Below are 26040 nucleotides of genomic sequence, written 5' to 3' on the forward strand. Positions count from 1 at the left end.
AGGCGATAATAAACTCACACCTCACCTTTTACACCTCAGCTTGCATAGCACATTACAGCCAAAACTAAACCGGCCGTGCAACAATGTCACGAGGAAAAAAAAAAAAATTAAATGTGTAGTGCGCCTTACCTGGAAAATAGCAATCCAAGCATAGCCGATGTTGTCAAAGTTGACAGCTCCCTTGAGAGGGTTGTACTCCCCAGGGCGACACACGTTGTAGTACTGGTTCCAATTAACACATCTGTTTCCATTGTCCCCTCCCAAAGTAGGGGTTCCTCCGATCGGATCTGAACTTTGGTCCAGCGCCGGTAACTGGCACTCGGCGTTGGCCTCGGTTTTGGCCGGAATGTCATGGCAGCGAAGCATGCCGTGGTCACGAGGTGCCGAGCAGATAAATGGGTTGTCTTCGCCATCGTTTGTCATGTAGTAGGGACTGATATCCAAATTGTATTTTCTAGAAAAAAATAGAAATTGCAATGTGTCAAGTATCCAATCCAGTTCTAGTCATTTTTAGGTCTTCATAAATTACCACAAGTTCTATATTGAGCCAAGAAAGAAATGATAGATGCCGTATTTTCCGCACTATAAGGCACACCGGATTATAAGGCGCACTTTCAATGAACGGCCCATTTTGAAACTTTGTCCATATATAAGGCGCACTGGATTATAAGGCTTTTGAGAAAATTGGAAGTTTTTAGGTGCGCCTTATAGTGCGGAAAATACGGTACTAAAGAGTAGTACAACAATAAACTGAAAATGTCAACAAATTATTCATATTGATGCTTTGGCTTAATTTGACTGAGATTAAGGGAAAAAGGTGTTAAAGACATTGAAGGAACATTATGATCATGTTTTCAGAACATGCGAGGAACCTTTGACATGTTATATTCCTGAGGAACAATTTGTCTACATATGTCAAGAGGTTCCTAGAGTGCGTTGACTCCTTGTTCCATATTCCAGATAAAATAGCTTTCTCTAAAATTTGCTGTAGGTGTTACGCTCAGCCTCGAAGGAGCGAGATATTTTTTGCGACTTACTCTTTGATATCAGCGTCCAGGAAGCAGCGGTTTCGCAGAAGCCCCGCCCACAGCTGGACCCCAACAATCCCAAAGATGAAAAAGACAAAGAAGCAGAGGAGAAGGACATTTCCCAACATCGGTAGGGTGTCCAACAACAGCGTCACCAATATCCGCATACCTACAAGGTGAGAAACAAGATTTTAAATTAGCATTTAAACATAAACATACAAATTGCAGATTATGCCGATCAAATTTATTTTATTCGACTTCCTAGGGCCAAAATAATTTCATGCAATGATAACAGGCAATGTGACAGTTTGACATAATTCTGTCCTGAGGGATGTGAATTCAAATTCCTTGTGGCTAGTGTTACATAAGTTCATCTGTCACATGCAGTTAGCATCCGATTCAAAATGTGATTCTTTTCATTTTTGATTCATGCCCATCTATCATCTTACAGTCCCGCAAATGACTCACTGCAACTATACATATTCAAATCTGCCTAATAATGGCACGTTCTCATCAAACAAAGACGGTGGTGGCTAAGGGCTGGGAATTCTTGATCTCTTGATGGCAATTGAAAACAATGAAAAATGAGACGGGCTGGGCGGGCGGTGAACATCTGTAAGGATTGCGTGGACCTTTGAGGAAACAAGCATTTGGGTCCTTCGGGTGGAAGTGTGCCTGTCTGTGTCTACCCTGACCTTGAGTATGCTGCAGGCAAAGCACGAGCTAACCTATATGTCACCCTAAACCAGAAACAACCCCCAACCCCCTTCAGGGAGCTCACACATAACCATGGCTTTAACAATATATAATTTTCACGCCGCATTCTCCATGGCTGCAGTCAAGATTGTCCCGAAGGCAAACTATTGGATCCATTAAAAGGTTGCAGGTAGGACGTTCGCTGCCTACAGACTAAAAACAAATCTTCATGTGCATGAGATGATGAGATAGCTTGAAAAGAAAAATCCGAGTGCAGATTGAGGATTAAAAAAATATCCTGTATGAAATATCACGGAGCTACCAGGACTTACTTGGGACTCTGTTGATGGCCCGTAGAGGTCTCAGTACTCGAACGGTACGAATGGCCGAGAAAGTGGCATTATGTCCATCCAGAGAGTACTCCAACACACTAAGGGCACAGATCCAACTTTTTTTTTCTAGTTTATGCACTTAAAAAATAAACATGCTGACTAAGATAATGTTGCTATTATGGATTAGCAGGAAAAAAAGACATGCAAGTGTTGAAGTACCGTATTTTCCGCACTATAAGGCGCAACATAAAACCCTCCAATTTTCTCAAAAGCCGACAGTGTGCCTTATAATCAGGTGCGCCTTATATATGGACCAATATTGAGCCACTACAGCAGGCAGGTCCAAAGTCCAGCCTGCGGGCCAAATGTATATATCTTATATATGGACAAAGTTTTAAAATGGGCCATTCATTGAAGGTGCGCCTTATAGTGCGGAAAATATGGTAGTTAAAAATACAACTCGGGGGCTTAGTTTAAAAAAAAAAAAAAATACAAAGTCATGTGGATAAACCACAGGGCTCAAAACTGTTTATATCATTTTCTCTTTTGTGTGTAAAAAATTCACACAACATAGCGACAACACAATGTCGCTTACTGACTCACAGGGTGGTTTACAGTTGAAAATTTGCCGGGCATAAAAGAAAAACATTGCGGGAGACGCACCCCGCCATGACGATGACAAAGTCCAGCTGGTTCCACTTGTCGCCAAGGTAACAGTTGTTGCCAAAAATCCCCAGGGCCACCATCTTGATGATCATTTCCACCGCAAAGAAAGCAAATATACAGTCGTCCAATGCCTGAAGGGAAACCAGACGTAGAGCAGAAAAAAAATAACGTTAAAAAGAGCAATTTGTTTTACATTTATTGGAAAAAATCTATTATTTTTACTCATTCCAACTTTGTGACATTTTATCAGTGCTTTGATTAATTGGAAATTTCAAAATAAAGTGTGAAAGATTTTTTATTACCTTTCAGCCAGTTTAATATATAATCACTATTTCTTTTTTTTTATGGCAGAATTGGAAAGTAATATCTGACCAAAATGGGACATTATTTTCTTTACAGTCACACTAAACTGCTCAGGAATGATTTAAACTCAACCATACAGGGGGGAAATAGTGAATCAATTTAGACTTGACAGAATATTGATTCTTCTGGAAGTTATTTTTTAGCTTTATGGGAACACTTTGGATTTTTTCAACAAACCTTGAGTATGCGACACCACTCTGACAAGCAGGTGAGATCTTCACAGGGTTGATACATCCCCAAGGTGACGCAGTTGAGGAGGATCACCAACATGGACACGTGCTCGAACCACGTACGGGAAGGAGTTAAGGTTCAAACGTGCAGGAAGTGATACAAATAAAAATACAGATAAATTACAACTTCATCTTAAATCAAATTGTGAAATGGAGCGATTGTGTCAAAGTGATGCCATCTTGTCAGTGTTCATTAACAATATGTTGAGGCTAGGAGAAAAATAACATCATTAAAATGGAAGGTCAAAGGCTCCTTCACAAATGAAGGATTTAGCTGAATAAAAATGAGAATATTTAAAGAATCGCTTCAGTCATTTGCTGCCCTTGTGCTGTTTCCGTTAATTTGTTTTTGAATCTCTGCAGACGATAAATTTCCCTTTAAATGTGTCGGGTTACTGTTTTGGAACATTGAGGCCATTTTTTTTTAGCCATAACCAGAAAACACAAACATGACAATAAAAGGATTTTTTTTTCGCAGATATTTATATCTGCATGTGATACACAACTTTGAGAATAAAATGATATCACTAGAGTGGAAGCTCAAAGGGAAGCCATGCATGACCACTAAGCGCTCCTTTTCTTGCTTGTTATGGTCGATTTGTGTCTCGGAGAATCTGAACAAATTAGTTCTGTGCCAAAGAGCAGTTCACCATGATTTTTTCTCCTGTTATTATAGCAACTAATATTTCTAAAGATGCACAAAAAGTTAATTTACCAAAAGGTAAACCACTTTATGAGTGGCCATCATTTTACTCATTCACTCCCATTGACGGCTATAGATGTTAAATGTCCGTTGGGGTTGTCTGCTACACAATACCGATGGGATGTCAACACACAACACACAACACACAACACACACACAAACGGGGGCTGATGAGACACAACAGCAACACTTTTACCAACGTTTTGACACACACGTGCAAAAATACAATATAACACTGGAAAGGTCTCAAAGAGTGAGTACACACACACACACAGACACACAAAATCAAATGCTAAGCCCGCTCCAGCTGAGCTGTCAGGTCAGCGTCGGTGCACATACATAAGAGAGCAGAGCTGAGTCGGTAGACAACGGCGAAAGACTGCTGAGTGACGACAACAAAGAATCACGTTGTTGTTTGACTGCGGCTGAGTAATAACAGTAAAGCTCTTGTTTGCTCCATTTTAGAACACGGCAAGACAACTACAAAGAGAACAAAGTGCTTGTTAAGACCTGACAAAGTCCACTTTTAACTTTATAGAGCTGCATGTCTCCAGCTTGGAGCTTCTAAAAAAAAAAAAATACTGTCAACTAGATATTGTACTCGTTTCACCTTAGCTTGACTTTCACCTTTAACCCCTTTTCTCACTCTCCACCATCAAGCACCTGGATTTCTGATCTTTTTTTTTTTTACACCCCCAACCCCGCTTGGTTTCCTTTCCTCGCACCTCCTCTGCAATCCATTTAACTGCACCCCTACGCTGTTTCTTTTTTTTCCACGCTCCAGTTCATCCCTCGATCATTAGAAGAGGGCAAACTCAATCGCATGGGATGAAATGACATAGTCACACTCCTATAGCTCGGATCCGGTCGTCGCTTTTATTTTATAAACAACAAAAAAAGCGAATTAATAAAATAGCTTCTCTCATCTTAAAAGGATAATCACGGGCAGAAAAATCACAGTTGGGAAAAGTTACGCAACGTGTTCAACTCAGCGCTCGAGCTTCCCATCACTAATTTGTTGATGAGATCAATCTCAGAGGAATACATTGTGATTCATCCGACAAGCAGCAGCTGGCATCGGACCATGTGAGGCTGCGTGTCCTCCTTCTCCCGCTAATGAGCTTGCGTTCCCTTCCATGCTCTCCCGCTCTGAAAACATTTTCCTCCTCCTTCATTGTGTCCTTTCAGGACTATCAACAAGGTCCTCCGCTCTCCTGGTGATGTTTCAAGAGAGTCAACTGTGATTGGATCATTGTTCATCTACCAAGGAGAAAACTTCACAAGAAAAAAAAACAGACAGAATCTGTGATCGCCAACAGTATGGCCAGGACGTACACGCAGCTTCATATCTGCTCATCCCAGAGTAGAAGTCCCCAAAGATGGCAAGAAACGGAAGCTCATAAATCAGCCTGTCCCTGAACTGGCTCCTCTGTCCCTCGTCACCTACCTGGCTCTTTTCATCTCTCCATCCCCATCCTCACACCTCCCCGCCTCGCCCGCGACACCCCGGAGAGGAAACCGAAGCAGGCGTGACGCACTTCTACACTAGGATTCCCTTTCTGTCATTCTTTGGCTCTGTGCTGCAAGTTTGATCCTCTCGTGTTTTTGTTCTACATTTTTTAAACTAAATGACAGATGACGTGAATGTGTGAGTTGGAAATGTCAAAGAGGATAAAAGAAAGGACAGAACGAGTGAGGGCGATACAGGAAGCCAAAAATAGGGCAGATGCATCTGGTGGGGCCTGCCCTTGTACTGTGGCACACACAGAACACACCTGAATCAGGCGTTCAGCTCGAACTTGAGTCGTTGGCTCCAATGTGATATTTTTGCAGTAAAGTTGAAGACTAACAGCCAGACTATTTTCCAGCCAAGAACAAGTCTAGTGAAAAAAGCTGTCTAACTGTGCTGAAGGGTGGAATTTTCTTTCTTTTGGTATTTTCGCAGTGACAAATGGGCGTCTGCGCCGTTGTGGGGGTGTATATGTTTTATTGCCGGGCCTAAGGAAGCAGCTCCTCTCATTCTCTTTCAACTCGGCACAGGAGAGGCGCACGGTCTACATGGCAGAATAATAAACTTGCCACGAAAAAATAAAAATATTGCTCTGATGTCAAGTAAATATGTTGAAATGAGAGGCGGAGCTTCATCTCGTCAATCCAATCACTCAGTTCATACAACAAGAGAAAAGTCTTCTATTTAGACTTGTATGGAACTTGAAAATATATTTACACCGCCTTTTAAATGATTTCTTGTGTCATGAAAAGTTTAGAACAAACCAGACGACATACCTGACGGGATTTAAAACTAATACTCTTGGAGATCCAATTTAGTGATTATCAGGTGTTGCGTGTGTAAATGATGTGATGTATTGTCATGGTGACAACATGACTACCAAAGAAGACAGTCAGACATAAACATTCTGACTGATTACAGCGATCAGGAAGGCTTCTTTGATTGTGTTATGTTCTCTCTGCGTCTGACACAGTTTCCACAGGATTCCGGTTGCTAGGTAACCAGCCGCAGTCCAAACTGTCCACACTTGGAGAGCGAGAGAGAGAGAGCGAGAGAGAGTTGAGGACAGGAACGCAGAGTTTTTTGTGGCTTTGTCGAGGGATTTTTTTTTTTTTTTATCTGCATAGCAGCGGCTATATATTCGGATAGTTTCTACCCTCTGTTTTCTTCTTCTGCCGTCCTCTTTTCTCTAAACTAATTTCTCACCAACAATTGTCAGGGGAAAGGATGGAGAAAAAAAAAATCACATTCCTCCCATTTCCCATCTATTTGTCTCCTGTCCATCCCTTTATTTTTCTTCTAACCTCCTCTCGGCAATCACGTGCGCACACAAAGATGGCTTCTTTTAATCCTATTAAATTGTAATATTTCATGGGACTCTCGGGTTGCTTGAGCCTAATTTTGAAAATTGTGCTCCTGCTGTTTCAGTGCAGGCTTTTCAGTGAATTTCCATCGTTGCTCAGGAGCCACACAGCTCTCCAGGGGATTGCACACTATAGTGCTGACCACCAAATATCCCCCCCCACCACCACTTTAATGTGTTTCATATCTGTTTGATGCTGCTGACTGCTCTTTTTCTTGGCTAGGTTCCACTAGCAATTATCTTATGTGGCTCATTGAAGATATATGTTAAATGAGAGAAATATTGAGAATCATTAGCAGTGTATTGTTATTATAGGTCTGCAGGAAGAAAAATTATCCAGCTATTTGGTCACTGAGTGACATCATCAGATACTCAGAAAGATAAAAATATTATTCTTATATATGCCTTCGGGGAATTAGTAGGAAATGGGTTGAAAAGTGGAGCAATTAAAACATCACAAATGGACTTTATAGGACTGTATGTTCCGGAAACATGAGCCGCATGATCCAGGTGTAGTTATATATTATTTAAAAAAAAAAAAGAGAAAAATGTCCAGCTGTGCCAGACAATAAAACATGAGGGACACGCAGTACTAAAACATTCTGCACTGCCCTGATATTAAAGTATTTTGGTTTAAGGCATATTATTTTCTAATCAAGAATAAATAAGCTGTTTGAAAGTAAACCTTGAATATGTTTTATATCTTGGAATCAATACATTCTCAAAAAAAACATTAGAAATTAGCTATGAGGTTTGAGAGGAAGGAAAGAAAATAAAAAGTGAGTAAATAAATGTGCATAAATATTCATTTCAAATTCTGCCTTTTTCTATGACAAACACACTAATGACCTAAAATTAAACAAAACACTCAAAGTCCCTCACAAATAAACACAATGAAAAATCAGTACCTAATTGTAGATAAAGCAACCACTAATCCATGAAATTGATCCCAATGAATCACCGCAGCAGAAGGCTTCTTAGCTTTGTGGACTTTTCCTACTCAAGGAAAAAAAACCTGACATCAGCTTTGAATCTGAACTGCTTCACGGATTTTATTACATTTTCCGTCTAGACGTTGCACAATCATATATAATGTCGTCTCCCATCATATGTCAGTCTTAATACAAAAGCTTTTAGCCCATAATGCAAAACTATTTAACAACATATTTGATTTGACTTTCAAACCAAAAGGATATAAAAAGAACCAAGCCACTGACTCCATTCCAGGAACCACCTCAGAGCATCAGAAGACAAAATTTAATCACAAGGAAATTATTGAAACAAGCATCTGCTGTATATTACAATTTTTCATTTCATGAAGTGCGAGGCTGTAAAAAAACACATTACTGAAAAAGCTGTATGGACTCCTAAGGCGCCGAGTGCTATACGACAGTAACGGCTTGAAGTCATTTTTCACTTCCGTGTTTTTTTTTTTTACTTTTTATTTGTGCTGCCATTAAAGGTAATATAACACACTGACGTGTCAGATTAGACCGTTAAACAAGATGTAAACACTGATCCCATTAGAGAACATGGGGCGGGTGTGTACATTTGCACCCAGACATCTGCTTTTTATATAACTAAGCAGTCGTCGGGTTTAATGAGATGATGGAGGGAAAGAAATAAAAATTGTGCGCAAACAAAAAAAAAAAAGCAGATTGCAGTAGGAAACTTATTGAGAGATGTATGAGCAAATTTGTTTACCATTAATCTTTTCAAATTATTTTTTTACTAGTCTCTCATTCCAAAACTAATAACCTATACTGTATGAACTGTATATCAATGACATCATAATGGTCCTGAGGGAAACTATGACCGTGACAAAAATGAGTTTGACTGTGCTCGATGCTCGCAGGCTATTGCAATACTGCAGCACACTTTTTCTCTCAAAAATCTTTCCGCTTATTTCCTCCAAGCTGCAAAACACCTCCTCTTCATCGCACTCATCCACGCAGCAACATGCACACGCAAATATTGGACAAATTAGTAAAAATGTGCTTTCAGCTTCAATGTGTGCAGCAAAGACAACTTCCTGTTCCGAATCACTTTTCACACAACTGAACTCCCCTTGGAAAACGTGAGGAAGAGCAGCAGAGTGTTAAAAAAAAATAATAAAAAGGAGGCACTTCATATTCGGGGCAGTGAAGGGCAAGTAGTGTATCCGTAAAAAGGGATAATTGAATTTGAATATATTTTCAGGTTGAGTTACCATGGAAACCACACACTTGCAGAAGATTACTCTGCAAACAAAACTGCATTCTGTCTACTTTTTTTTTCCCTCAAGAGTCTTTGCGGGGTTTCTCTCTCAAACCAGCAGGTGTTGATTACAATCTACATCCCAAGGGGAAATTACAACAAGCCTAGTAATTGTTATTAATTATGGTACATGGAATTATCTCAATTAAAGAAACACTATTTCAGCACCGCCCAGGGTTGAACTGTCTGTTAGATTCAAATATAAAGCACAACGGGAGGGAAGATGAACTGATACAAGTAGTTGGACTGAAAAATCTAATAAACTTGCCTGGTTAATCATTCTAGGGAAATTATGTGATTTTTTTTTCCCCAATAGATTTAGGGTGATAATAATTGTAATCAATTTTCCCTTTATGCTTTGTTTATTTTGTTATTTGATTGAAAATGATATTTTATTACATCTCATAATATTTCTCATTACTCATGTATCCAATGTGGTCAGTAAAAAAAAAAAAAAAACATGACGGCAGCTGCACAGGAAGGACAAGGGTTAATATCCGAGCTGGGTAAACATGTTACTCTGATTGCCGTGACTACCTGATGATTACCTGATGTGAAAGTGGATTTAAATAAATTAAAAAGTAACAAAATTCAAATTCATATAAAGTAGCTATGCAAATAAGAGTCCTGGATTCACCCCTTTTATCCTATTAAACACTGGAGAAAATAAAATGAGGCAAAAGTAGTGCTTTGCTGCCATTTTGTAGCATCTCCAGCCAGTTCTAAAAAAAAAAAAATTCTGCATGAGGAGTCAGTTACGCATGGAAGACACTATGTTGAAGTGAGTTGAGAAGCTTCATTTAGACAAAAGTAGTGCTTTGCCGGACATATCTATGTGAATCTGAATTAAATGTGTGTTGTTGTTTTTTTTAACTCTATACCGCCATGATGTTTAGGAGCAAAAACACCAAATGTCAAATACATGACTCTTATGTTATAATAAACTCTAATATCAAAAGTCTTTGCAGATGTAAAAAAGTAAAATATGCATGATGATACTTCACTGCTGCACACAACTTATCTATATTTTACATGCATGTGTTATTTAACTACTTGCGCATTGAAAAGCGGCGAGTCAAATGATTTTTTAATACACAAGTGTGTCTCGAGTCAGGTTTCCATAGAAACAGATACAGTAGTCACTCTGTTGCTGTGAGTAGCAGCAGACAGCCTCAGATCCACTTCTACATGCTGCAAGCTGACGCACCAGGCTGGCAGTCAGATAGTCATCTCTAGTGACACCATGTCATCACACAAGCACAAGAGATTGCACCAATCTTGGTCACAAAAGCTTCCGTGCAATCAGATCTTAACAAGACCAGGGATAAATAGTATAATAATATATTACGCTACGGCTTGATTTTATTTGTTGCCTCGGTCTGACCTAATTTCTACACATTGTTGTAAAAAGTCAAATGTCAAATATCATTTCATCAACACTTCTTCAGATCTGTCTCTTGATTGGTTGAAGAAGAGCAACAAAAACAAGCGTCACCGTTGACATTTATGCAGCCCAAGATTCAATTTGACATTATTGGGAAATTCATTATTTCATTTTCAATATAATTTCTAACTCATCTACTGTTGCTACACAATTAAAGCAAATCCATCCATCTAATGATTCTTCTATTTATTAATGAGCTACTTGGAGCTGTGCTGTGAGTGGAGTGCAGAACAATGTGGGAAATATGAAAAAATAAATAAATACTATTCCCTAGGGTTCTTTGTATTCAAGAAAAATTTCAAAATTCTGCAAAACAATGGCTGGACTGAAGATGAAAGAGTTCATCATCCTTATGAACACTTTTGTTTTTATTGAAGTGCAAAGCCAGAAAAAAAAATCTGCATTTTTATATTCTGCTCAGTCTTTTCCGCCATTATTTCATCTCTTTCATTTTACTCTTAAGCAAACCAAGGCCACCATCCCTATCGACTTGCTCTCAGCATTCCTTTCTCCTCCTCATCGTTATCTCTCCTCTTGTCTAAGGGGGCTGCCACATGCTTGAGGAAACCCGACAGAAGACTACAACCCAACTTGACAGCCTCCTGCTGCATGTGCACTTATGTCCCGAAGTGTAACAAAATACACGATTTATGTTTTCCGATGGTACCTCGACGTATAAACTAGCAAAATATAGCTACAGCTCTTTTTCTCTGGTCAGACCAATTTGAATTTCAATAAATTATGCATGCGGCCGTAGATAAAGAGGAAGAATGGCAGTGATTAAAAGAATCATATTAAGTCATGTGCAAAGGCAAATTGGCATTATACAGCCTGAATATTGAGTGGAGTTGATCAAGTTGGCCGGAAGCACTGTGGCAGCTTGTCTAATAACTAACCAGCTGTTGCATACTGTGTAGTTCCACTCCGGAAAGCTTTTTATTCTTCATATATTCCCTCTTAAAATATAAGTCATGCTTCTGGATGTTTACTAATTGCATTTGGGAGCTCGGAGATTTACAGTAGCGGTAATTAGCATCTATTCCTCCCACAAAGCGGATCTCCAACCACGCCTGTCCATTCCCCTGCAGCTAACCCTCCAGTGAAATGAAAGGTCAAAGCCATCTCGACCTTAGAGATAAATCAGCTTCCATCAGATCACTCGGAGTAAACATTATGATGCAAACTGGTGTGGGGCCTCAAGTGGCGCAACGACATTGGGAAGGTCGATAAAAATTAGTCATAATATTTTTTGCAATAATTATCATTTAAAATCTAAATTAAACTTATTTTATGAGAAGACATATTGGACTATAAAATCTGCTTAAAGTCCAATAATGCTGTTATTGTCAGGAAACAGCTTTGAGCACATTATCAATGTTTTCAGCTGAGCGTGTATTTGTACACGTGTAAGCTCAGCATGTATTTTACGGTTTAAAGACGATAAGGCAAAGATTGATAGCGATGGTCGTTCAAGCTTGCAGACCTATTACTCTGCTCTCTGCACTTTCGCTGCTTGCCCTCGTCACAAAGTAATTAACCGGGCTTTACTACTATTGCTCTGGTGTGGAGCTTTTTCTTTGTGTTGTTTTTTTTCTTTTTTTTTTACTTAACATCAGTTTTTTGCTCTGAATATCTTTTACAAAAATTGCCATTAGACACAAGAGAACACGATATTCCAACATTTATTATTAATTATTATTATTATCATGATTATTATTTTTATTTATTTTTTTAGCACTCCATCCCCTTTCCCCCTCAAAGGGCCATTGTTCTTTGGGTCAGGCCGCAGTTGTAAATAAGAACTTAATTGCCTGGGTAAATAAATGTTAAATTAAAAAAAATTTAAAAATTCTCACATCTGCTGGTAAACAGGAAGCCTGACATTATTTTAAGTACCAAACGCACACACATATCACCTGATATGAATCATTCAGAAAAATGCAAGGTACGATAAAGCAAACACACATTCTTTTCACACATGAGAGAAACACACACACAGACACACACTCGGCATGGCTCACCGTGTCAGTTACCAAATTAGGCAATAATATGCAAGGTCTCCCAAACATCAAGATGTGAGGAAAGCCTCATGGCATACTTTGCAATAAATATAAGAGGTTAGAGCTGTCAGTACAGCAGAGGAGTCAGTGTGATGCATTGATGAGGAAGAAGAAAAAAAAACAAAAAAAAACACAAGCCTAGCCCAGCTTGACTTTGGCAGGAAGATTTCAAGTCCAAGTCTCATAACCGCCTGGCAAACGAGCTCATCTCTCATCTCTCATCACCCATGCTGCCAAATATTTAATACACCTTGTAAAATTAATAGATCGGAAATTAAAGTTGTGCATTATCATTATGGAGTACCTTCTGTAGCATATGCGAGTGTGAATGCGCCAGTTTCATTTTTAATTGACGTTTTGGGCATTCTGCCTAGCAACAAGTGCACATCTACTAAACAGGATACTGTGATCATGTTTGTTGATCCACAAAATGTTTTCATGGTACACAGCTGTTATCCATGTGCAAAACTTTACTAAAAAAATTACCGAGGATGAGTAAACTAGATCAAGTATGCCAATTTACCATGAAGCTAGAAACCTGGATTGGCTGCAGGGTGATGTTCTAAAATTGTGAGTTCAAATGTGCAGCTCCTTTTGAACTCACAGCATGAAGATCTTATCTTTGGATTTTTTTTTTTTACATGGTTCCTTTGCATCATCTCTGATGCTTGAGGCATATGTGAGGTTACCTTTTGCATAACGAGACACTGGCTAAAAAAATATTTTTGTGTCTCCTGAATGCTCACATCGTCAAATGTGTTCTGATCTGTTTCAAGGGGAGCATCCCGATCGTGTGCACCTCATCTAAAGGAGTGCCTGTTCAATTTCTTACTCAAGACCTTGAACCAGAACGAACCAGAACAGTGCGGGGGAGGTCTGTCACTCACGCTCATGTTAAGCACTTGCTTGCTGAGAAGCTAAGCAGCATGCAAACAAGCAGCTGAAGGTAGTTTTGGATCATGTTATCAAAATAGTTCCACAAGTCAAACAAAACAATCTACGTAAGATTTTAAAACACTGTCCAACATGCTGTGCCGCAGATTTTTTTGACAGCTTAATTTCCCGTAGGCCTCCAAGCAATGCTTTATTGCTGATGCACATTTTCATGCCACTTTTGACCATTCATCACAAAACAGTGAATAAAAACAATCACACAACTATTGTTGTTAAAGCTCCATCATCCCAACATAAACTTTTCAAACCGGCAATAAATCCAAGTGATCACCGGGTTCAAGCGCTGACATGAATCAAACCGGTGATTAAGATTGTGTTACAATAATAATGAGAATAAAAATAATGACAAAGATCACCAAGGCGTAGCAATTGTGAATTGGATTCCTCCCCGCTTGCAGTCATTCATCATATAGTGACGGGGTCTTATCTACTCAACGGAAGAGGGGACCCGGCCATTTTTTTTATAGGTCATATGTCCCCGCTGAAATTTTCAGCATTGTTCCTACGCCGCCTCTAGTGACTCTCACTTTGTTCAAACGATGTTTTGTTGAGTGAAGCGGACCCTCAACACACAAATTCGAAATAGCCAAGCTCAGCTACTTGAACCAAAGTCCGTTTTTTTTTTTTTTTAATCACATCCTGCACCCCGCAAACACTCGAGCTGGGTCAGCTGCTTCGTGACACTCTTTAATCTCGCTCAAGTGCATATTTGTGTAATTGTGTGTGCGCGAAGGGAAAAGTAGAGTGTCTCAATATGTGTGTGGATTTGTATGAACTGTGTTAATAGAGGTCCATTAGAAAACAGACAGGGGGCCACTGAGAGCAGCGTTTCTTCATTAAAGCCTAACTGACATTTAACAAGAGTTAGATACACACAGACACACACAAGTACACAAATAAAAAAATAAAAATATCATGGCGTTAACTAAATGTTTGTCTAACTGCAGGGTGGAAGAGGAATCCAATCGCATTGACTCATTTGTCTGTGTGTATGATTGTGTTGACACAAACAATGCCAGGTTCGATCCGAACCACAATGGAGGAACGCTGATTGGTTCTCACATCAATAACACTCACACAAGGGGGTCGATGCAAACACTCTGGAATAAATAATCTTAAACTGATGGGGATTGTTTAGTACCTGAAATTGTGATTCATTGTAATGCAATGTAAATATACCAAATGAAAAACTACGATGCGGCAAAACACTTTACTTTTGTTTGTATAATATAATCAGATGAGTGCAAAGAACAAATTGGATAGAAAATAGATTTTTTTTACTAAAAACTGCATTTGTCAAAGATTGGTCTGTTATTATTATTATTATTATTATGTGATCCTTTTATTTTGCAAAGGCAAAATATTTGAAATGGCTGTCAGGGGCCGTTATTATTATTATCATCAACATTATTATTATTATTCTGTGTTCCTTTTATTTTGGCAAAGGCAAAATATTTGAAACGGCTCTTGCGGCTCTCATAAAAAATAAATGTTGACTTATTGAAGCATGGTTACACACATTCTAGATAGCTCCCACCACCACTTTGCAACTGTGCGCACCAGCGCTGTTCTGTTGCCTAGTAACCAGGTAGACTTTCTAGTCCAGCATCTTTACCAAGATGAACCAACTGTCCTAGACTTCTCTCTCTACCTCTCTTGCTCTCACAGTTCTCTCTCTCGCATGTTTGAAGTTGTTTGAAATTCATCGGACGCGCTTCTTCACCATCAATAGCCGTCTTGCTCAAAGTCAGACCTCCTTGTTTCATTTGGCACAAAACCACACGCCAAAATCTGCATTTCTCACTGCACTCACTCGCTCCCGCGGAGGTCGGCCCATTTTGTAGACAAAGCAGAGACACGTGCTGCGGAGAGTAAGAGAAGCTGCAGTTTTCAGAAGTCTCAGGAGACGCACTTAAGTATTCAGCAATATGCATTATTGGTGCACTGTGAAAGCTTCTCTTGGACGCTCATGCGTAAGCTTTTATAAATCCAACCCGCTTTAAGGTACAGGGAAGACACTTATATTTCACATATCGTAAATAAAACAGATTTAAGGAGGATTTCGAAAGCATGACCCGTAAACTCAGCTATTTTTATTTTATAATCATTTTTGGAATGAACTTTTATTGTTGTAGTTGACTCAAGCTGAAAGATTGCGGTATTACTTCTCGCACACACACACTGGTGTGCTGTCAGTATTGCCATGACAACATAGTGCTGGATGTTGATGGGTTCCCCAGATCTTTTATTTATTCATCCATCTCTGCATTACTTGCTCTCAACCCGACACACACACAAGATGTGGATCTCACACACGTGCAGCCAGTCCCACACGTGCCCCCATTTAAATGCCGGGGTGCAACATCAGCTGACTCCACCAGAACTTCTGACATCTTGAAACATAAAAAAAAAAAAAAAGGGCTATAACAGACTGCCTCGCTCTATATTCATTCCTATCATAATAACCATCAGACAGTAATGTGATGGGCAACATGGCGGACGGGGCTGCTGTGTTATTCATTGTTGTGGGGAAATCGCAAATGATCAGAAAAACTCATTAAGACAGCAAATGTGACCTAAAAACATAACTGAATATTAAACAGCCTCTTGATGGTACAAAAACAGAAAAGAGCTTCAGGCAAGGTTTCGCTCATGACCCTTGACCCTGTCATTTTCTTCTCAACACATGAACTTCTTTTTGGGTTAATTATTTAAGAATCCCCAGTTAGGGAGTATAAATGTTTAAGTGTACCTGTGTAACGCCTGGAGACGCCCCGCACTTAATTACTCTTATCCACCTAGAGAAGACTTAATCCCAATGCTTGGTTGCCTCTGCCAGCTCATGCCAAGTTAATTAAGAAACAAGAAGCATCATGACAAATGACTTGAGTTTTCCAGCTTGTCTGTATTTAGTCATTCTAGTTTGGAGTCACGAAAAAAAAAATTTAGTATGCAGCTTGCAATATTGAAAGGGGGGAGGTAAACATGCATAACGGATCTACTCCCTTATGTGCAACCACGAAAATAGATCCACAAGTGATTTGATGCATTTGCAGTCAACACTCACGCAGCAGCAAAAGAACAAAGACATGAGGGGAGGGGGCGAGGGGGGGGGGCAAACAAAGCCAGCACACGGTACCAGCTGCAGCTTTTTTTGGAGGGAGTGTACGGAAGAAGAATTGTTATGTCTTGAAGCAGGTAGCAGAAAAAAAAAAGAGGGTGGTATCATCATCATCAGTCCAGCCTGTCATTTGTTGCTAGTATTCCCGCATTGGCCAAAATATTAGGAACGCCTGTTCATCAAAACAGTATGATGCAACAGCAAAAGTAAACATACAAAAAAAAAGTTCATTCCAAGTCGGTGGTCAACCTGATGGATTGGTTCCGTTTGTTGTCGGAATTGGAAATGGATTCTATCTCGGAATCGTGGGAAGGGAAATAAGTAAATGCCCCGAAAGATACCAGCCCACCGGGCATCTGCCCTGTATGCCAGATGGCCACTTCTGCAAATACTTTATCCATGACAAATCAGTTTTCGAGTCAAATGCAATCAATTGTTGAAGTGGCAGAACAGTGAGTACCAAATTAAGGCGTGGCCATAAAATCACTGATGACATCGTGCTAAATTATCCATTAAATCAGTGTGTTGTGTAGCAGTTGCTTATTGGATGAATCCAAAGCAGAACATGGCCAACCTGGCTTGTCTGATAGTATCAGGGCAGCAGGACGGCTGGTTCATCTGGTGACAAGCGATGCATGTCTCACGGGTGGCAGATGTCTCTCACAGCAGCCATGTATTTTATCAGCGACAAGCACACAGAGAGCTGAAAAAAATATCCGAAATTGCACAAATAATCTTTCGTTGGCCTTTTTACTATAAATGTATATTTTTATACGTCTAGCAAGTGAACCACGATATCAGTCAGCGACCTGTCTGACTATTTTAAATTATGAGTGCACTTAGGCGACTCGATATCTGACTCTGTCAGATTATCCTATGAATTGAAACAGATGCTCCTCCCAGGTTGACCTTTCACCTCCGATACTACTGACTCATGTATCCTGTGATGAACTGCAACCTAGCTCAGCAGTTGTGAAACAAGCGAACCTCATTATTTTAATTAGCCAAGTGTTTTCCAAGTCAAGTGGTGAAGAATGTTAAAAATGCACAGGATGACATCATCGATGTTGAAATGTTAATTATAGCATTGGCTGTTAAATTAAAAACCATTTCACGATGGCATTATTTCAAATGCCATTATAGAGGAACAAATGCACTGGGAAAAAAAATGTGTTCGACTTCATTGGCTCCATTTTAACATTTGAGCTTTTTTATTGTTACAATAATTATGAGCTCATTTCGAGACGTCGTGAACATTTTCTCATATAATTAACATTACAATGTAGTGCTTGACGCAACACACCGTTTCTACTCCTCCATAACTTCTTCTACATGAACGTTATCACTCCCAAAGAACATTACAAGACTTTGGAGAACCTTGGCAAGATAACCCAGCAGCTAATCAGTTTCCGAACAAAGACCGTATGGGGAATAAGGGAGCGAAAACTTTCTTTCTGATCGAGCCCACAAAACTAGAAACACACACACATATTCTAAGAGGTGTGGAGTGTGCTGGCACTTAATACGTCAGCGAGGCAAGATCGCAACACCTCATGACCTCCAATCTGCTGTTAGCACAAGTACTAGCCAAATATAATGAGTCATCAAACCCAAACAGACCAATATGCGGGGATAAATACACAGCAGCTGATACACAGACCTGCAAACACATCCCAAAATATATTTAGTCGAGTGACAGGAGGCGAGGATCAACCTAATGACGTCAAGGTCAACTTATTCTAACCGAAAAAAATAATAATTCTATCCATTTGCGAAAAAAATCAAGCAGAAAGCATTCCAATGTGAACCACTTTGATTTAGAGCTCAATTTCCCAACGATAAATAGGTCTGATCACATATTTGACATATTCCTATATGATCATGTAAATGATTTAGCAGCATAGGCAAGAAATCTACCAGCCTTCACTTGTATTCATTTATGGAGGAAATGGGAGGCCCTCTCGGCATGCTAAGTGAGTGTACAGTAGGAGATGACAAATCGAGACATAAATACAAGACGAATCCGCTCGTTAAAATCCATTCCCCTTGTCCGACCCCTAGAATCTGATCTAATCAACCAGAGTCATCTTGCGATTCCATTCCCGATAGTTTTTGTTCTTGCTGGTAAGAGGTTGTTTTTTTCCAGCCTTTAAACAACAAATTAGGTCACAAGTGATCCAGTAACATGTATTTATTTAAAATATGCCAGAAAATGTCCCAAAATTCTCTTGATGGGTGCAAATTGGCCATCTAGTGGATCTGTTGGGTCACTGCCCCACTTAAGCAACTTCAGGTTAATTTTCTTCCAGGTAAGAGTTTTTTTTTTCCAGCCTTTAAACAACAAATTAGGTCACAAGTGATACAGTAACATGTATTTAATTAAAATATGCCATAAAATTCTCTTGATGGGTGCAAATTGGCCATCTAGTGGATCGGTTGGGTCACTGCCCCACTTAAGCAACTTCAGGTTAAATTTGACTCGATTCAATCTTCCCCATTGAATCAGTACAAACTTCAACAGCCCTCAACTTGCACTCTCTGTAAAACTTTTGTTCATCTTAGCTTGAAGATATTTTAAACTAACTGCTGCCCTCTTATTTTATTCAGGGCGAAAGAATTAAAAAAACATGATCAAAGTTGCGTCCCCCCCTCCCCCTTCCCCTTGTGTACCGATCCGCCACACTGAGTCAAGAGTCCATTAGATGAATAACTTGAATGGCTCGCAGATGCAATCGCAGCTTGAACTGAGACCGGCACACCTCAGATGTTGTGTCGTCCAGCACAGCACTTCATCAATGATGCTCAGCATCATAAACATGATAAATGAGATGCTGTGCGGCTCCAATGCCCGTTATGCTAATTGCGTACCCAACTATTAACCAGTTTTTACCGTCGCGCATGACCGATGCCTTTCAAATACCGAATCAATCTCCGCCCGCACACTTTGCATCCAAACAGCAGTAAATATATACATAACCCAAAATAATCAGGTAACTGCCAATAAGATGTCCCAAAAACGTCCACATGGGTCTGCTAAATTACCCCACTTGGTTTTTAAAACACACTCTTGACAATGTATTTCACCCTCAATGGCTTTCCACTAAGTGAGCTCGTCTTTCGTTTTAATGGATAAGTCATTTGGCACCGTTCGTCCGTATGAAAGGAGAATATTAATCTCAAGAGGGTATTCCCTGTTGGCAATCTCCCAACTGATGTTAGCTGGTTATTTAGTGTTGACCTAATGTGTTTTGGAACGATGGGAAGGTAATTGAGGTGGACTGAAATCTTTTTTTTTCCCTCTCTGTGTTCTGACAAGTACAGTTAATACCGAAACCATGTACAATATCCTCCCATTAGTATTTATGAGTAGAACATTTCTTCTCAAATGAAAAAAAAAACGACCATACTGAGAAAAACAAAAATAATCGTTCCTGTTCCTTCTCGTTATGTCCAAATACATCACATTTTATCGTGTTGTTTAAATGTCATTTAAATGTTAGGGCAGTTTCACAAGCCATAGAAGGCCAGACAGACTCAAATCGGTAACTAAGCCAGGTCGAACACAGGTCGTAAAGGAACCTCGAAACAATTACATAAGACGAACATCATGAAGTATTTTTACGGATGAAGACACGGTTAGAAGATCCAGCGACAAGCAGCTACCGTTCGCGGCATTTTAAAAGCCACAAAACTAAGTCGATATGAAATAAATGTCAGTCAAATCTTGTCAGACGAAGTGGGGAGAAAAAATAAATGGTGACTCATATCCCGATTTGTTTTTACACCACCCGCCGAACTACATCAAGAATAGCTGGATGCTGCAGTGATTTGTCTTCAATTTACTTTCCTGATGTTTGGATTTGGATGCACATCATGTTCTTTTCTAACAGTGCGGTAAAACACGAGCAGGCGGCGTATTCACTTGAAGGCTAATAAAAGGTAGCGAATTGGACGTGAAAATTCATTTTGCATTGCATCATAATATAAGAATGACTGATTGTTAAGCACAAAATGGTTGACTTGCCAGACAGAGACGTGCACAGGGGTACCATAAAACATACATGAGGGATGACTTCATTTTGCCTGCGGTTGAAACACATTCATGCTGTTAAAACATTGACCATCTGCCTGTTTTTTTTCACTTGAAATAAAAGAACTATATAATACGATGCAAAAAAATAAAAGTAAATATGCAACAAGTAAAATGCACAATGGGATATTTCCTCTGATGCAATCATGTGAAAAGCAGCCAATGTTTGGGTTCCCTAGAGACTCAAGTCCCGAACTTTAGTTTTTGCTTACATTTTTACTTCAGCCCAGTCTGCTCTCGGGAGAATAAAGCAGGATTTTGTATCAAAAACAACCCCAAAAAAAACCTATTTAATTAGTCGGGGGAAAGATTCTGTTTAAAAAAAAAAACTGAGATAAGCTAAGATGCATTTTTTCAAAAATGTGGTAGGAAGCTGAAGCACAGGTAAGAACGTGCAAACGTGCCAACACCATACAGATGGAGCCAACATTATAAAAATATCAACTTTGATGATCGTCAAAAAGATGCCATCATGCATAGCGGCAGTAGAATCCTCCTAAAAGTACACGTATGCATCTTTGGCAAGCGCAGTCTTACCCTTTAACATATTTATTATTGATGAACCTCTAAAGTCAAGAAAAAAAAACTGCTCATGTGTGCTGTCCTGTTTTAAAACAAATTAAAAAAATAAAATAATTATATTCCTAATTAATATGAATAAATATAAATAATAACTGAAAAATCACTCAATAAAAAATAGGTTCATCAATGTTACTTTGCAGGCATAAAAACAATATTTAGTACCTCCACAGGCATTTGACCAGAGCTGCCACTGTAGCCGGATCATAAAAATGACCTGTCAAACTTCTCACAGAGCAGCTCAGGATGAAGCTAATTTGCTCCAAGGCTGCAAAGCCAACAAAAGTAGGCAAACTTGGAACACAAAAGTTGTTCTTACCGGACTTCGGGCACACGTTGCTTTGTTATGAAAGGATATGGGTTACACACAACACGAAGACACCAGTTGCGAGGCCGTGTGGTTTGCCTTAAGCAGAAGAAGGCCATGGGGGCCAGGGCGGGGTACACCTGCTGCTCCTCCTCCTCGGAGACGCAGTCCGGATCCCGTATGGGAGCCACGATGCGAACATCCAGCGCCGGTCCGCCATCCTCTTCCAACTCAGCTTCCTGAACTTTAGTTTCTCTTTCATCATTCCTCCTCGACCTACTACAGCTAGCAGTGTGCCCCATGCGCTCGTCATCACTGAGGCCTCCGGGTTGTTCTACATCGTTCTGGTGGGATTTCACCTCCTCCAAGACCTCCTCTTGTTCCTGCTCCTCTTGGCTATCTGCATGCTGAATGTGCACTCTCCCGTCGCCATCAGTCATGATAGAGCATCAGGCCGAGCCACTCTGGGTGGGGGGGAGGTCAGAGAAGAGAGAGGTTAGCGAAAGGTGGAAAGTGGGAGGGGTCGCATTGATGGGAGACGGAATCAGGGCGGGACTGGATGGATGAGGGAAACGTTGGGGCACCGAAGATCATCCTGCTGAGATTTATGCTTTCTTTATCATGCAGGAGCTTAATATTCAAATTTATGGAGAAAGGATGCATTTGCATATATCCAATGGGTGGCTTCATTTATTATTTATTCGTTGTAATTGAAGGTAAATGGAGGTAGAGAATGGCACTGTGATATTTTTTCTCATCCCCCTTTCCCGTTGCTATGTGATGAACAGATGGACTGTTCTGTCTCTGGTCTACTGATGCTTTTGGAGCCCACTCCATGCAATGGTGGCCAAGAAATGCGCAAAGAGAGACAGAAACAGAGACAGAGAGGGACACAGAAAGAGAGACAGAGAGAGGGACACACAGAGAGAGAGAGAGAGAGAGAGAGAGAGAGAGAGAGAGAGAGAGAGAGAGAGAGAGAGAGAGAGAACGTGACTCCAATCCCAATCACTGTATTAAATCAAATCATTTTAATAAAAATAAATGGGCAGAAAAAAAAATATCGTCATATGAAGTATGTTACATCTCACTCTGTCTCTTTGGTGGCCTTTGTTTGGGGACGTGTGTGAGAGAGAGAGAGAAAAGCGCGAGAAGCGTTCCAGATTTGTACAAAAATATATTAATCTTCACATATTTGCACTATGGTAGCTGGTCAAAAGTCATCAAATAAAAATGTCAATCAGTATCATAAAATAAGCCTTCATGGAGCGTCCATCATTGTTTGCCATTAAAAGTGCCCATATTGGCTCAACACGTATAAAAGCAGTTTTTAATTGCAGAAAGGCAGCTGTAAAATAAAAGTATGTTTCAGAACTATACCTTAAGGAGACGGAATAGGAAGTTCCCATAAGCATGATCCGCTACTTTGCTTGTTCCCAGCGCGCCCAGCCTCTCGCCCAGCAACCCGGAGCTGTGGTTGTGCTCCTTCCTCTCTTGGTGCTTTTAAAATCCGACTTCTGTTTGTGCTCGGAGATGGAAGCTCATCCCACTGTAGTTAAAAAAAAACAATCACAACGTGAAAATGTCTTCAATGGAAACATCTATGCGCATCCTTCTATTTGTGCGTCCATCCTCTCTGGTGTGTTGGCGCAGCCTGGAGCGGAGACGCACGCAGACTGCGTGGGTTGCTGGGTTCAGGCTTCGTGGAGGATATGAAAAGGGAGGGGGCAAAAAAAAAAAAATCTTGCCTGACTCGGGAACCCTAACATGTGACGTGTATGTCCCGCTTTGGAAATGTAGTGCCGAGTAAGAGACACGCACGCTTGCACAATAGGAAGGAAAAAAAGAAAAGAAAAGAAAAAAAAACCAGCATGGAGGAGCGGTGTGGGCGCGCAAACCATGCGGGGTTTGGTGAATCTCTATGGAGTCGGCAGATAATTGCAATGGGATCAATAATATATTTGGCTGCTGTTTACTCACAAATAAGCCAAAAATGTGTGCCTATAATCAAATTGGCACTATCAAAGAAGACTCCACTGCATTATCCCTACAGCTATTTTTTTAATTTGGGTAATTATGTTAAAGGCAGTGGCCAGGATGAGCCATTTTTCACTTAAAACATTTTATTAATGTATTTGTTTTAATCAAGAAAATTAAATTACAGGTATCTCCGATTTTTTAATTAATTTGTGTTGGGGGAAAAAAATCAATAAAAAACACAAATAAAATAAGAACAAAGCCGCCATAGATTCTTGTTGAATTATTTCCTTTTAAACTAAAACCAAAACACTTCTTTTTCCAATTAAAAGTTGTTGACATGCACTCATCTACTCGCTCCATCTCATTTGTTTTGCTTTGCTTAATTATTTGTGTTTCATGAGTCAAATAAGTAAACAATGGCCTTAGGCTCCACTTGTTGATGTCATCTGATTCACAATTTATGATTAAATTTAAAGGATGTGGTAATTGTAATCAAGAAATTGGATGCCGGATGTGGTTATTGAACTCAGTCAAGGTATTTTGATGCTCGACATTTGTGCCCTGCTGTCAGAAGCTTGTCTGGCAGCCCCCCCCCCCCTCCGAATTGACACTATATTAAGAAGCTGCCAGACACCACATAGTCACACTTACAGCTGCCCACTATATGAAAAGCTGAACAGTAATCATATAGCAGACATGAGAGAAAGAGAGACAGAAAGCGACTACCGTATTTTCCGGACTATAAGGCGCACCTAAAAACCTAAAATTTTCTCAAAAGCCGACAGTGCGCCTTATATATGGACCAAATTCCTAAATTTACACTGGCCTGAAGCATTGTGTCATGAAATCAATCATAAGTGGCCCGCTGAAGACTATGAATCATGAATCAAAAAGACTATGGATCATTATAAAGTAATGTGTTGTGTCTGAAGTTGAAATAAAAAAGATAAAATGGAGAATGATTTGATTTGGATTAAAAATCTGATGCATTATAGTCAAGTGCGCCTTATAGTCTGGAAAGCACGGTACAATAACTTGATGTTTTGCAAAAATGCATTGGAATGCAACATCAAGAAAAGAAAATGTTCATATATTGAAGTTTCATGAGCTGGGAAACAAGTCATGGGGAAACACAACTTCGGATTGCAGCTCAAATTCAACCTCGACTGGTAAAATAATCAGAAGCTACTAAAAGTAGACCAAGACCACTAGATCGCATTTTTTGTGGGTTTCCCCCAATCTGATTTTACTCCATGAGTCACTCAGTGATTTAAAATAAAATACAGGGCCAATTTGTGAGTCACCCTGTGCTGAAGTGGATGTCACGTCTTAGCGGAAAAGCAGTCAAATGGGAGGGGGCTTCATGTGGGGGTGCTCACGCTCATTCTCAGCTGTGTGCACACGTAAGCGATGCACTGACAGATGAAACCTCCTCATGTGCGCACCCATCTAACACCTGTCCTACTTCTCCCACCTGTTGGCCTCCCAGGATTAACATATATCCTTCCATCAGCAAAACACAATCCTAATTTTCTCGTTTGAAGCAAAGAAGACACAAACCAAATAAAACACTTTGCTGATTTTTTTTTTTATAATATAACTTTTGAATCCCTAGTCCATAATGCCGTCCGTCTAAATGAAGAGGAATTGGCCTGTGCAGTCCACAGATAATCAATATTTCTCTGTCAGCCTTCTCGCTTGCACGTGCCGTCCCAAGCGCTTGCCCATCCCCCAACATCCTATCATCCAGTATCCTCCCTTCCACTTTGACTCCCACGCTTTCATCATCCAGCCTTGCTTCCCGCTTTTCTCATCTCCGTGTCTCATCTGTGACCATCACAGGGAGCCTACTAACCGGGATGGACTGAAGGCAACGGAGAAAGAAGGTTCAAGAAGACAAATATTCATTTTGTGCACAATGTGTCCTCTTATATTTTAATGATGTCTGGGCTGCGGCACCATGCAATCAAGCAATGAATGATCGAATAATTATGAAGGGGCTTATGAAAGATAAAAGGGCCGGAACACACAAGAGAAAAAAAAAAATCACATCCCTTTATGATCCTTCCACACGTCAAAAATGGCCATGACAAACCGAACAGCTCTTCAGAAATAGCGCTTCAACATTTTCTTTCTACCTTCAGCTCTGATGCATATTTTACTCAACACTCCCTCACATCCTCCTACCTCCCTCTCTCTCTCTCTCTCCCTCACTCTCTCTCAGGGGGGATCTGAGACTTCCTACTAGGCTATCTGACGTATTTAAGGAGGGGGCGTTCAGAAGGGCTTCCCTCCAACAGCAGCAAAGGCATTTACAGTAGATACAGTAAAACGAAAGTGACGTTAGCGTGCAGAGCCGTT

The 26040-nt window shown here is 40.1% G+C and overlaps 1 protein-coding gene across 5 annotated transcripts in view; it reads right to left on the bottom strand.

Annotated features, from left to right (window-relative positions):
* Positions 1-26040, bottom strand: part of cacna1ha (calcium voltage-gated channel subunit alpha1 Ha) — a 62536-nt gene that overhangs the window by 21442 nt on the left and 15054 nt on the right. For all 5 annotated transcript variants that reach the window (XR_015853448.1, XM_088358285.1, XM_088358282.1 and 2 more), the window contains 7 exons: positions 23080-23248; positions 21754-22166; positions 3263-3374; positions 2720-2853; positions 2057-2154; positions 1038-1197; positions 130-454 (listed from right to left, as the gene is read on the bottom strand). Coding sequence is in view for 4 of the 5 variants with exons in the window: in XM_088358285.1 (XP_088214411.1) it covers positions 130-454; positions 1038-1197; positions 2057-2154; positions 2720-2853; positions 3263-3374; positions 21754-22142 (1218 nt within the window). In the remaining variant the exon portion in view is untranslated. The remainder of the gene's footprint in view (positions 1-129; positions 455-1037; positions 1198-2056; positions 2155-2719; positions 2854-3262; positions 3375-21753; positions 22167-23079; positions 23249-26040) is intronic.

This window comes from Syngnathus floridae, chromosome 17, assembly GCF_059516105.1.
Source record: "Syngnathus floridae isolate MCC-2025c chromosome 17, RoL_Sflo_1.0, whole genome shotgun sequence".
NCBI lineage: Eukaryota > Metazoa > Chordata > Actinopteri > Syngnathiformes > Syngnathidae > Syngnathus > Syngnathus floridae.